A 14,062-nucleotide genomic window follows, 5' to 3' on the forward strand; every position below is an offset into this window, starting at 1 on the left:
TTTGTTGTAGGCTGGGAATGGAGCATGACGGACAAGGCAACAGGTGTGGTGATGAGACCGCTATGGGGAGTGTCATGGCCCCCTTGGTGCAAGCAGCATTTCATCGTTACCACTGGTCCCGGTGCAGTGGCCAAGAACTGAAGAGATACATCCAGTACGTCCCCTTCTGCATGTTCTGAGAGCATTTATGTTGTAGCATAACGCAGACATGAAACTGACTTTTAGGACCTTGATCTTAACCAAACTCCCAGGGAATGAGAATTGTTGCTCATGATGAACATTTTCTTATGACTCAGAGGTTTGGGCACAATGACACCACAATGTAATCACAATATTTTAAGCAGTAAGCCTAGAATTTAAAAGAATTGTTAACCGTGGTCTCCTTTTAGTAAATTTCTTGTGTAATCTTTGGTGGTCAAACTTGAGTTCAGGATGAGGAGCGAGGACGGTCATGTGACGCCTGCAGAGAGTGCCACATAGTCCCTGTAGCTGGGGCCATGAATAAGGCTGTCACAATTCTCCTGTATTCCTGGGTCATGTTTGGCTTCTTTTTTGGAATGAATAAGGACGATGGGTCTTTTTCTAAATGGAAGTGAAACCCAAAACCTTCAAAGGTATGACCTTGCTGTATGATTGGATGAAATTCCAGGGTCTGTAACCTAAGAATAGTTTTTCATTAGGATGTGATAAAAAAAAATGAACATTTACCGACATGAAATATTTTCCTTTCTACAGTTCCTATGACTGTCTCCTTGATGACCCTTTTGAACATGATTGGCCCAAACTCCCAGAACTTCCTGGAATCAATTATTCTATGGATGAGCAATGTCGTTTTGACTTTGGGGTTGGCTATAAAATGTGCACTGCGGTATGTTACTCACGGTCAATTGAGATTTTGCTTCTTGAAATCTATTTGCATAGCTCCTGTTTGATGACCTTTATAGACTCACTGGTGCAAGCGGAAGAATATCTATCAATGATTTTGTGTTTGCTGTGTCACTATGTGCTGAAGCTAAGAGCTTCCAGTATATTATCTTATTTAATCCTTGTAGCAGACTAGATGGGAGTTGGTATATTTTTATTTTACAGATGAAAAAGCTAAGACTTAGATTGAGCAATTTGTTTAAATCACACATCTGGTCAATAGGGGAGCTAGACATTGAAACTAAGATTGTCAAGCTCTAAAGCTTTAGGCTCTGATGCTCCCTTAGTTTCTGTGACCTTCAGAGATGACTTCCAAGCCTTCAGTATATTGTTTTTCATTCGTTTGTTGCCCAGGATTTCATGTAGCTGTGACCATAGGGAAGGGTGGTCCTGGTATATTCTCATGTGAGAGTCCTAGTGTAGCATGAAGGTCAGGAATATGGGTTTCATACTCAGACTAGGTGGGTTGTCAGAATCTGGATCTCATACTTACTAGAAGTATGACTTTGAGCACTTTATTCGATCTCTCTTAATTTCCTTGGGTGTAAAATATGGATAATGATAGTATTTATCTCATAGAATTGACATCAGGATTAAATTTGATACTGTAATTACAGTGGTTAGCACAGTGCAGGCACATAGTAAATGGAGTCCAGTAAAGCCAGTCCTCCATGTGGGTGTGAACATTAGAGCTATGTTTCACTAAATTCCTGCATTGAACTTAAGTAGTTCATTAAAAAAAAAAAGAAAAGAAAAGAAAAGGAAGAAAGGAGGGGCTTTTTATATGTTGGAGCAAGCTTTATGTGTTAGAGCAAAGAAAATAAGTATTTCAAGGTACTGAAAAGAAGTTGATCTGCTGTTTGAAATCTTCCATATCCATCTACCTACAACCGTTTGGTCTGTGTGTAAGGTACACGCTGTCAGCTCCTTATTACCTGCGTTAATGCTTTAGACCTGAGAATTCTAAAGCTTTGGCTCAATGTCATGGAAAAGTACAATTTCTGCATTAAGTAATAAGAATTAGAACAAACAAACCCAGGTCCAAAATGAGTACAATTAAAAAAAATAAAAGCTATGACCATAAGGCTATTTTGTGGGTGATTAGTGCTGTAAGCAATGACTATATGGATAAACTGGTATTTGATTTTTTTCTTAAATCTAGAGAATGGTAAGATGTTTCTAGTTACAAAGAGATCAAAGACCACACACAAATATGTGTGGACACATCCATTTGGATATAATAATGTGGTGTTTTAGGAAAACAAAAAACATTCTCACAAGTGAGAATACTAAGATTCTAGTCTGGCTGTTATTGTCTCACTTATAATCATAACTAAAGCCTTGCCTTATAACTCATATTCTCAGTCATGGATTGTTTTGAGAATTAAATGTATGGAAAGTACATTATAAACCACATGAATGTATTGTGAGATTTTGTTATGCCTAGAACACCTTATCTCACATAGCAAGCCTTATAAATATTTTCTGCTTTTAGTCAGCTCAGTATTATTCATAATCTGACTGGTTCATAACTACAAGGATAAAGAGAAACTGTTTTGATGAATGCTGCAAAAGCATCTTAATAAGTTTTCATATTTGAAATGGTCATAATATTTACAAATTCTTTAAAATTCCCATATTACCCATTTGAAAACCATAAAATAGAAATGGTATGCAGAAATGTTGAAGTAAGCCAGAGAATCACAGACAAATTATTGTTTACCATCAATATTTTAGAAAAGCAGAATAAAAGTATTCTTTCCTTGGAATTCTTAGGCAGTATTTTTTTTCTTACTATGCCCCAACTATGACTATTAATTTAAAATTAAAATACCGAAGGAACATGACATGAAGAAAGTATGTACAAGATACTGTCGGACATGTTGGTATGACATGCCAACCCTATTTCATTGAGATCCCGATCCTCTCTCTTCTAGTTCCGAACATTTGACCCATGTAAACAGCTGTGGTGTAGCCATCCTGATAATCCCTACTTTTGTAAGACAAAAAAGGGACCCCCACTTGATGGGACTGAATGTGCTGCTGGAAAAGTGAGTATATCTATTTATACAATGAAGATTTAAGATAGGTTTCATCATAATCATCTTTAGAAACCTGGAAAATTATGACCCTTGCTGTAGTCATTCTGGTACCAACCATGGTGTATGGGCTTTCATTATGATAATGCACTAGCATTGTTTCCTGGGGCTTCTATGACAAATTACCACAACCTTAGTTGCTGAAAACAACAGAAATTATATTCTCTCATAGCTCTAGGAGCCAGAAGTCCAAAATCAGTTTCACTGAGCCAAAATCGATGTGTAGACAGGACCATCCTCTCTCCAGAGGCTCGAGGGGAGGATCTGTTCTCGCGTCTTCCAGCGTCTGGGGTCTGCCTGCATTCCTTGATTTGTAACCGCACCATTCCAGTTTCTGCTGCCGTGGGCACATTGTCCCCTTCTCTTCTGCGTGTAAATTTCCCTCTGCCCCTCGCTTATAAGAATACATGTGCTGTGCTGGCATTTAGAGCCCACCTGGATAAGCCAGGGTAACCTCTCCATCTCAAAATCCTTAACCAATTCATGTCTGCCAAGACTGTTTTCCAATAAGGACATGTACAGATTTGGGGGATTCGGACCTACCTACCATCTTTGAGACCGCTGTTCAGCTACTCCTGATCGAGTAGGAAGCAGCAGCTCAGCGGAATATCTGGGCCCCTGCTAATGGGATTTGATTTACTTGCTGGCTTCCCACTCCTTGTGAAAGTTGTCCAGAAATAAAGTCATGTGCATTTATACAGAAGATTTGGCCTTGCTCCTTGGGGAAAGATGCCCAGAGGTTTTAAATCTCAAATTGTGTAGTCAAGATTGAATGCTCAGAAACTGGCCAGGGGCCAAGCTACGCTACTCATAAGGGGAAAGATCACCAAACTCAAAACAAAGGCATGTTAAGAACTCAAGTTGAAGAGCCTTGACTAGTTTGGAAATAAGATATTGTAGACAGGACCAAAAGCTGGCAAGGAAGATTTACATAGCTTTTAGTTCTTTTAAAGCCATTTAAAGCTCTATTTCAAATGTGTATGAACTGTATTTGCTCTGAGAATTACAAGTATCATCATCATCATCATCATCAAATCTGCCATTATTGGTATTTAAACTTTGTTAGGTATTATGTTAAGCACATTACATATAGTGTGTTCCTCTGGAAAAATTCAGTGTTACAAACTTTTGACCAAAAAATCAAGAGCAACAATGAATTGATTCATTTTTGCTTTATGAAAAATATATCCTGTAAATCAACCCTGAACATCCAACTTCTCTAAATATATTTGTGTTCTGTTTAAATTTACCAAATTTGAGTTTTAAGAAACATTTTTATTGTAGGTAGGACAAAAAAGCAAGTCAAAATGTTGAAAGGGAAAAGAACTAATACCTGTCGAGCACCAGCTGTGTGCTGGGTACTATAAGTGAGGTGCCTCTGTAGTATCAAGGTTCAGTAGTTCCCACTTAATTACTTCCTGGCCAGTTGGTCTTCTCCTCCTCATCATTGGCCCCCCATATTCCTCATCTAAAACGTAAAGATAGCAAATGACCTGTCTATCTCTCAGGATCATTGTGAATGAAAATTTTGAAACATAACCTCAGTGTTTTGAACACTGTATATGTTTTAGATATGTTAATTAACTCCAAAGTTAAGGCACATATTTTTCGTTATTATTATGAAGGGGAGCATATTACCCTTAAAAAACCCTGCTATGTAGCTAATGAGGGATGGAGAGTAGAATATTACCTGCTATGCGTGTTGGGTCCTCAGATCATTCTTATTGGTTTTGTTTGATATTCACTGTAAGTATATCATTTAAAAACTTGTCTGAGTGAGCGAATTTTTTTTTCACTTTATACTTAAAACTGCAAGTCTAAGTTATCCTATATAGGGTACCTTATTGTTATGATTGTGCTGGCTTAATTTTAAATGCATTTTTACGGGGGGAGAGAAAAGAAATAAAGGCCTTTAGCTGGCGGTAGTTGTGTAATAACTTGAGCTTCACCTTATGCATAACTTTCATAATTGCCTTTTGTCATTTTCCTAAGTGGTGCTATAAGGGTCATTGCATGTGGAAAAATGCGAATCAACAGAAACAAGATGGCAACTGGGGATCTTGGACCAAATTTGGCTCCTGTTCCCGGACATGTGGAACTGGTGTCCGTTTCAGAACACGCCAGTGTAATAATCCCACGTGAGTAAACTCCTGTATTCTAGTTGTTTTTGGATAGACCAGAAAATGCTTCGGTATTATGTTATTAATATTCTGTTTCGTGAAGTACGTGACAAACACAAAACATGAAAACTAGGGGTGTAAGTGTCTATTTTGGGTAAATCTCCATTCATCAATCTTGTGAAGAGTCATCAATGGTGAAGATGAGAGGCTCAAGTGAAGATTAGAGATTTTGGAAGCAATTGGTATTTAGAAGCCTTTGGGCGCTGGGCAGGGAAAGCCCGTCACTGTGCTGGTAAGGCCTGGGCCCCGAGGCTGGGCGGGCCACTGCAGGAAGCCCTCCAGCCAGGGGATCACTCACTCCGGGGTTAGGAGAGCAACATAGCTGAGCAGGACCACAGAAAGTGAACCAAGACCTAGGAACTGGGGGAACAGCACCCCATTCACTCACTCAGACTAAATATATTGAATCCCTCTTGCATGCTCAGCAAAAACATAAGACATTCTTTCTGGTGAGAAAAGCATCTTCTTTAGTCTCTGGCCGCAGGATGGCTCTGAGGAAGTTTTTCATAAAGAATATCAAATGTCACATAACTGTTTTCACAGGAAGAGATACTGGTAGTATTAGTGGAAGCAACAAAAACAATACAATTATAATAAGAGCAGCTAAGGTTCACTACGAACTATGCTGTGTTCTAAGTATGTTAAATATGTTAACTTACGTGGTCCTCGCCATTTTTCTCTAAGGAAGATGGGATTATTTTTTGCGTTCTACATAGGAGAAAACTAAGACATAGAGCTGTGATCAGATTTCTTTGGGTTGCATGGACATGTTTTATGCATGGTAGGAAATCTAATTTTCCTCGGTCCATACATATGTTTTTTTAAATTTCTTTATAAACTTTCACCATGCATTCAAAATATACTGTTTGAAATGCTGATTTAAGTTGAGATTTTGGTCCCCACCTCCCTACCCCGTCCCAGACACACACACAGGGAGAGGATGGTGCCTTTGGAAAGGGATCGAAATTAGGAAGTATGAGTTCATTCACTTTGTGTCAGCAGCTGAGAAGCTCTGGCTTTCTGCCTTCAAGTACTCTGTCTGCAAGCTTCAACTGCTGGCCCAGAGCCAAAGGGCCTTTTTCAATGTTGTCTTTTCTTTTAGGCCCATCAATGGTGGTCAGGATTGTCCTGGTGTTAATTTTGAGTACCAGCTTTGTAATACAGAAGAATGCCCAAAACACTTTGAGGACTTCAGAGCACAGCAGTGCCAACAGCGTAACTCCCACTTTGAATACCAGAATACCAAGCACCACTGGTTGCCATACGAACATCCCGACGGTGAGTAGATGCTCCCTGTCTTCCCGCTGTGTGGATGGTGACTCAGAGTGTAAGCCTTGTCAACACCAATCTCTTGGACTCTTGGTCCTTACTTGGTAAATTAGAAAACTTGGTGTTTATAGGGGTAAGTCCTGCTGGGTTTCCAAGAACAAGGCTAACGTAGGCCTTTCCCTAGAAGGGTGAGAATTGTGGGCTAGTCCCCGGCAAACAGCATTCCCACTGTCACTGCTGAAAAGACCCGTGGAAAGCAGCCCATAGGAGACATGTCGAGGTTCCTTGTTTGACTGGCACCCTTCTACTAGGAAACGCTCTGGAATACTGTGATCTTTCCTTTCCAAATAACTAGGGAAAAAAAACCACAGTTCTTTTACAACTGAGTCAGAAACAAGAAGAGATCATGACTTAAGAACAAAAGGCACATCTGAACCTTTTATTTTTGTACTGTACGCTAGTTATCAGAAAAGACACTTGGAGATTCCATTTTAGTGTTTCACTTCATACCTCTGAATTTTTGGTTAAATGTGTGTAAATGGGAACATCTCACCGTACTTCATATTTGGGTGGCTGAAACAAAATAGTTACATGATGGCCATATGACACAACACGCTGCTGAGTTCAGGTTAAAAGCTGTTTTAGGGGCGCCTGGGTGGCACAGCGGTTAAGCGTCTGCCTTCGGCTCAGGGCGTGATCCCGGCGTTATGGGATCGAGCCCCACGTCAGGCTCCTCCACTATGAGCCTGCTTCTTCCTCTCCCACTCCCCCTGCTTGTGTTCCCTCTCTCGCTGGCTGTCTCTCTCTCTGTCAAATAAATAAATAAAATTAAAAAAAAAAAAAAAAGCTGTTTTAAAGGAAAGATGCATCCACATAGGAATTCAGTGTTGCAATGCATTAAGAAGAAATGCATTATTTTTTATCTGTTTCGGTGAAGCGAGTCACATAAATTATATTACATTTAACTAATGAGATCCTACATGAGGCATAAACCATACTAGGTCAACAGTTCAAACAAAAGAGAAACCCTTTTAATTCTCTAAGTGTCACTAAAACGAAATTGGTTCTGAATTAAAGTTTATCGAAGAGCTGTGGTTAAATCCAGGGTTGACATCCAACCCGGTTTGCCTGGGACAGTCCCAGTCGTTCCTATGTAATTATTAATTCAGCCACTTTTCACTCTCAGAAGCTTCACGGTTTAGATCAGTAGTATGCCAAATATGTATCCTTTTCTGCTACTCTTTCTTTTATTTATTCATACAATGTTTTGTTTTCAGGCAACCGTGCAAAAACTCTGTTAAAAATAAAATCGCTGCAGTGTGCAAATATGTCACTTTATGTACATAGTCGAATTAATCCTCCATCTTTTGCAGCCAAGAAAAGATGCCACCTTTACTGCCAATCCAGAGAGACTGGAGATGCGGTGTACATGAAACAGCTGGTGCATGACGGAACGCACTGTTCTTACAAAGATCCGTACAGCATATGCGTGCGGGGAGAGTGCGTGGTGAGTTCACATGGCTTCGCTGGAAGCGTCCTACGCTGTTGTGCAATTCTGCTTTGACTGTCGTTCATCTGCATGTTTTCAAAAGATCTTAACCCTGTCTTATCTGTAAAATCACACTAAACTGAGAACCTAGGACTTGTTGAGGAGGCCTCAACTAAATGCGGGAGACATTTCACTTTTCACATCAACGTTTGGCCATTGGCAGAATGGAGATTTAAATATGGTTTTCCTCCTCTTCCAGCCAAATGCCTTTTCTAAGTTACTCTGATCCCTCTGGTTAGGGATACAACAGTTCGGAGGTACGGTGCCTTTTTTGCTTTGAGTATTTTCCTAGTAGTCATCTCCTTTTCCACGACAGAGCTTTTCTCAAAAACACAATGCTAAATGTATTTTATCTTTTATTTAAAAAATATTAGAAATTCTCTCTCTCTCTCTCCCACTCTCTCTCTCTTACTTTCCAGTTGATTCTAAGTTTAAACACCGAATTCCACCTGAGAACAAAAGAGGCGAAGATGCAAAAACCAGGTTTTGCCCCATTGAGACCCTTTTTTAAAAAACTGCAGTTGACTTTCTTATTATGTTCACAAGTTAAACTGATATGAAATCGGCCTTATTAACTGAACACCTTACTCCTGTCTATTTCTTCATCACTTCAGCACAACCGAAGTGGTGTAGGAATGAATCTCCAGTATGCAGAGACCTCCCATTTGAAATGAATGTTCCCTGAAAGTAGAATCTGACTTTGGTCCATCTCTCACCCTCCCATAGTATCTGGTATATCAAATGTGTGGTCCTCATTGTCTCTGCCCATTTTCATTCCAAACTTCTGAGTGCAGTGGGCTATCGTGTCCCCTTATCCTGCACTAGTTCAGAAAACCTTCAGTGGTTCCCTGTTAAGTACCTGTGAAAATGTGAACTCTGCCTGATATTCAAGGCCTTTCATGGCTTGTGCTTTGCAAATCTTTCACTGTCCTTCCTTTCTTATACAGCACTAACTTTCCATTGGCTTGAACATGGCTTTAGTATTGCTCTCTGAACCCACTTCCCATGAGCATACAATTTCCATGGCTCTGTTTTTATCCCTCTGCGTTCTTGAAATGCCTTTCTACAGGGCCCTATGAAAATCTCCAGCACTTTGTAAAGTCTTTTGTTTGTTTTTTTGTTTGTTGGTTTGGTTTGGTTTTAGTTTCAGAGGTAGAGTTCAGTGATTTATCAGTCTTATATAACACCCAGTGCTCATCACATCACATGCCCTCCTTAATGTCTATCGCCCAGTTACCCCATCCCCCACCTGCCTCCCCTCCAGCAACCCTCAGTTTGTTTCCTAGAGTTCAGAGTCTCTTATGGTTTGTCTCCTTCTCTGATTTCATCTTATTTTATTTTTTGTAGAGTTTTGTTTTGCATCCCTAGCCAGCTTGTAAAGCTTATGCTAATGCCCAGCTCACTGTTTTACTATTCATCTTTCCAAATAGGAGAGCAACGAGGGAAAAATACCATCCTACTTTTTATCTTCTCAGCATCAACAATATCTGTGCTTAATAAATGTTGGATGGGTCATGACTATGTGTGATGGGGTAAATGTTTCATTAGGCAGGGGAGATTTATCCTAGAGTAGATTTTAATCTAGAGTACAAATCATTTGACTTCATAGTAGTTCTTCAAAAAGATCGAGGCGTTAAAAAATCAGAGCTAGAGTCAAGGTTTGGTCAGACTGCGTCACTATGGGCTTACGATAAAACAAATGGTTTGTCCTTGTCTAGGATGCTGACCTTCATCTGGCACATTAAAATTAGTCCCGTTTAACATCTTCTCTTTCCAGAAAGTGGGCTGTGATAAAGAAATTGGTTCTACGAAGGTTGAGGATAAGTGTGGCGTCTGTGGAGGAGATAATTCTCATTGTCGAACCGTAAAGGGGACATTTACCAGAACTCCCAAGAAGATTGGTAAGATGAGTTCTCTCATGAATTCAGTTTATCCTTCTCTGTATTGTACTTTTTGAGACTTCTTTTAGGAATGTAGCATTTTCCCTAAAAACATAACAAAAAATTAGCTGCTGATTTATTTTTGTTCAGATTACCTTTTCTTTTCTTTTTTTTTTTTTTTAAGATTTTATTTATATATTTGAGAGAGAGAGGGAGAGCGAGCACGAGAGAGACAGAACGAGCATCAGCGGGGGGAGAGTCAGAGAGAGAGGGAGAAGCAGACTCCCTGGTCTTTGGGGAGAACGAAGCAGACTCCCCACTCTTTGGGGAGCCCGACGTGGGGCCCCGGCATCATGACCTGAGCTGAAGGCAGACGCTTAACCAACTGAGCCACCCAGACACCCCCAGATTACCTTTTAAGGAACTAAAAACCAAAACCAAAAATAAAAACACTTGGACTGATTTATACTCCATGGCATCCATGATGATTAAGTACCTATTTAATTTAAATAAGGAACAAATAAAATTAATATAAATTATAGTAGTTAGCTAAAATATGTGTTTTGTTTTATTTTGTGTTTATTTATTTTATTTTATTTATTTATTTATTTTGAGAGAGAGAGTGTGTGTGCAAGCGGGGAGGGGCAGAGGGACAAGGAGAGAGAATCCCAGGCAGAACCCCCACTCAATGTGGAGCCCAACAAGGGGCTCGATCTCCCAACCCCTGAGATTATGACCTGAGTAGAGATTAAGAGTTGGACGCTTAACCAACTGAGCCACCCAGGCGCCCCTATTTTGTGTTTTTAATAAAACACATTAGACCTAATTATTAGAATTGAGGCTTATTTTGAATTTTCTGTTCACATAAATTGTTGATCAGAAGTTAAAAAAATCACAAAATTTTAAATACAGCTTTTAAAATATTGCATTAGTTTTGCTTCTTTTATTTTAAAGGTGAACAAGTTTATCCTATTTATGAATCTACAAATATAGATTCCATATTTTACATAATTTTAAAAGCTTAATATTACACAAAATTAGGTGCACAACCAAAGACAACCCTGAGGTATGATTGCTTGTGTATGTGAATATTAGTGTTTATTTCAGAGTCAATGACCTGGACTTAGGCATGCAGTGAAGTTTCAGCAGATGGGGGAAAAAAAAAAAGCACAAGTAATATGTAAAATTATGAAGAATCTCATAATTATTCACTGGAATTTTCATAAAATGTTTGGATACAAACTTTTATTACTGAACGATCTTTTCTAGTTTGTGACAGATACTATTCAGTTATTCAATAAGCATTTGTGGAGAAAATGTCTCTGGGAATTCAGCATTTAAAGATAAATTCAATATGGTACTTCCCTTGAGAAGCTTCTCTTTCATCATCCCCACACAGTTGGCATAGTCTTTGGTAGAATGATAAAATAAGAAAAAACAAAAATAAAGCTAAGAAATTGGTTTACTTTGAGCACATTGTCGTGGTGGTGATTTTCCCTTATAGAAGAAGAGAAAGTATAAAAAAGGTAGTCTTCACCCCAATGGAATAATTCTCTCAGTTCTTTGTACTCTCGTTAGACCTCAGCTACCCCAGAGCTTAACCATGCAAGACCCACCGCCCCCTCCCCCCAAAGACTCCTGGCCTTAGGTGCCCTAGGATCCCTACTACCAAGAACAGTGTGCCGGAGTGGCGCATGACTGGTTCGAAAGGGAACAGGGGAAGAAGGGATGGTTGGGGTGGTTATCTTGTGCTGCTTTAAGTAGAACATTTTCTTACAATGTTGGAACATGGTTCCTTCTGTAGAGTGGTTTTTTTTTTTTTTAATCGTGGTGCTATTTTTATAAAGCAAGAACTATTTAAAAAAAAAAAAAAAAAAAAAACACACACAGACCCCAGACCAGTATTGCTCTTTGACACATTGAGTGGGGCAGAGCTAGGCCACTCCAAAGTGTCTTTCGTTACTGATGTTTTTGATATTCCTGTGCAGTCATTTGATAGTTAAAGGGTTAAAAAAACAAATATTGCCATTTCTGGCTGATTATGTTAAGAACGTACACAGAATTAAAATGATATATTATGGTTTTGGTGGAGTAAACATGTAATTTTCTTCATCTTATTGTGAAACAATTAAGTGTGCTTTCTCTATGGCAGCTGTATTATCCTTTTTGGTATAAAATCATTCATGTTATTTAATTTCCAGAGTAAGTTAATGTAAAGAAAAAAGGTTTTACCGTTAACCATTAATCATCCATCCATTAATCATCCATTCTGTGGTACGAGGTCATGATGGTTTTTTTTCAGATACCTCAAAAATTAGACTAAACCTGCAAATCAAGGTCAGAAGAGAAGAAAGATTTCATCAGTCATACGGATTCAGACTGTTCAAAGATAATCTAACATCCATTTCTTTGCACTGGTGTTGTCATCATAGTCACTCAATAGACTAATTAACATTTTCCAACAGGGAAACATTTAAGCAAGAGGTGCCATACAGAATTCAAGTTGCTGGAGAATGAAATCTGCAAGTATTCAACTTCCAATCACCTTTATCATATCTCATTCATTCTTAGTCTTACTTTCATTGACTATTAACTGTTTATTGGCATTACCTAACTATTAAAAATGCATTTTGACTTCAACATATAAAATTACAGAATTATTTGTTATCTTACCTAATGGAATCTATATAACTTATAGTATAGTCAATGAAACAGCAAGACTTTGAGAAACATGAAACCTTCACTAATTAAAAACATTCTGTTTAAGGGAAGACAAGAGGCGCCTTCACTTTACCCAAAGGAGCTCGTAATATTTCTCTTGCTGAAACAAGGGAAACTAAAAATGTACTGGGTAAGTTGTAGCAAACTGCAGAAAGATGGGCATCCATAAATGGCATCAAGCTGTTTTGCTGTGCTTGGTCAGCACTTAAACACGTTACGTCCAGCCATTGCATGCGCAGACAAACACGCTGTGGTTCACGGACTCGACTTTACCCAGGCTCAGGTACTGAAAACCCTGACCCCAAAATGACTCTGCCATTGAGTTAAGACACTAATAGATATTCTGAAAAAGTTAAGTAAATCTACCCATAGGTAGATATTTATTGTCCATATAGAAATGACAAACGTATTTTTTTCTGATAACGATGGCAATTGTGTGTTTATAAGGGAATTTCTGTCAGACTCATCCTGTAGTGTGTGAATTGGATGTTTCATATGTAAGGTGTCAATTGCATCATCTCCCTATATTAATTTATATTTCCTGGATAAAACATCTTGATTTCTGCTTGTCCTATTGTTGATTTATAGTTAGGATCTTAATTCTAAGTGATCTTAAAAGATAATTTTTAGGACATGTGATAACACCAGGATTTGCTTTATATGACATTGACCATAATAGGATTGACACAAGATTTTATAACCCAAGGCAATCCATTAAGCATATTGATTTCATGATTTCTGGATTAGAAGATTGAGTTTAGAGCACATTTTTAAGGCAATGTATGACATAACTTGTGGATATTTTCCAACCAAATGATTTGATCAAATCTAAAGAATGTATTTTAAAACTTTCCCATAATAAAACTTGTTCAAGGCTTTTAAATTAATGGCTGATCACAAGAAAAATGAGAGGCACTCACTGTTCTTTCTTTTGAAATTTCTTTAGAACAAAGCAGGCTTTAAATATGAAGATATTTCATTAATTAGAAGTTTAGCTATCTATACTTGCCCTTAAGCTTTTAAAATAATGTATAGACAGATGAAATATCTCAAGAAGTTCACCAACAAAGGACACTAAACACTGGCCCCACTTCAAAAGGGTGGTTTAGAAAACTAAAATAGCATAGTGTATACACTGGACGAATCACTATGTTGTACTATGTTGTACACCCAAAACTAATATAACATTACATGTGTCAGCTCTAATCAAATTAAACAAACAAACAAATAAATTTAACAGCAATGATGACAACAACAGAAAACCTAAACTCACATAGAGGGTCACAGGAAAGTATAGTATTTGCCTCAATTGTTGTTGACACAATTCACAGTTCAGTACAAGGTAAAAGACTGATAGGTTAGAAACAAGATTAACTCCCCCCTCTTGATACAAAAAAAAGAAAAAAAAAAGAATTCCTCTAATCTCATGCCAGTTGTCAC

At 38.4% G+C, this 14,062-nt stretch overlaps 1 protein-coding gene across 1 annotated transcript in view; it reads left to right on the forward strand.

Annotated features, from left to right (window-relative positions):
- The window catches only part of ADAMTS3 (ADAM metallopeptidase with thrombospondin type 1 motif 3), a 248,964-nt gene that overhangs the window by 210,207 nt on the left and 24,695 nt on the right, over nt 1-14,062 (forward strand). The window contains exons 9-15 of the mRNA XM_045789351.2: nt 11-154; nt 736-868; nt 2,862-2,975; nt 5,016-5,161; nt 6,306-6,481; nt 7,846-7,979; nt 9,799-9,922. Of these exons, the coding sequence (XP_045645307.2) occupies nt 11-154; nt 736-868; nt 2,862-2,975; nt 5,016-5,161; nt 6,306-6,481; nt 7,846-7,979; nt 9,799-9,922 (971 nt within the window). The remainder of the gene's footprint in view (nt 1-10; nt 155-735; nt 869-2,861; nt 2,976-5,015; nt 5,162-6,305; nt 6,482-7,845; nt 7,980-9,798; nt 9,923-14,062) is intronic.

This window comes from Ursus americanus, chromosome 8 (assembly GCF_024610735.1).
Source record: "Ursus americanus isolate L20-20 chromosome 8, mUrsAme1.1.p, whole genome shotgun sequence".
Classification (NCBI taxonomy): Eukaryota; Metazoa; Chordata; class Mammalia; order Carnivora; family Ursidae; genus Ursus; species Ursus americanus.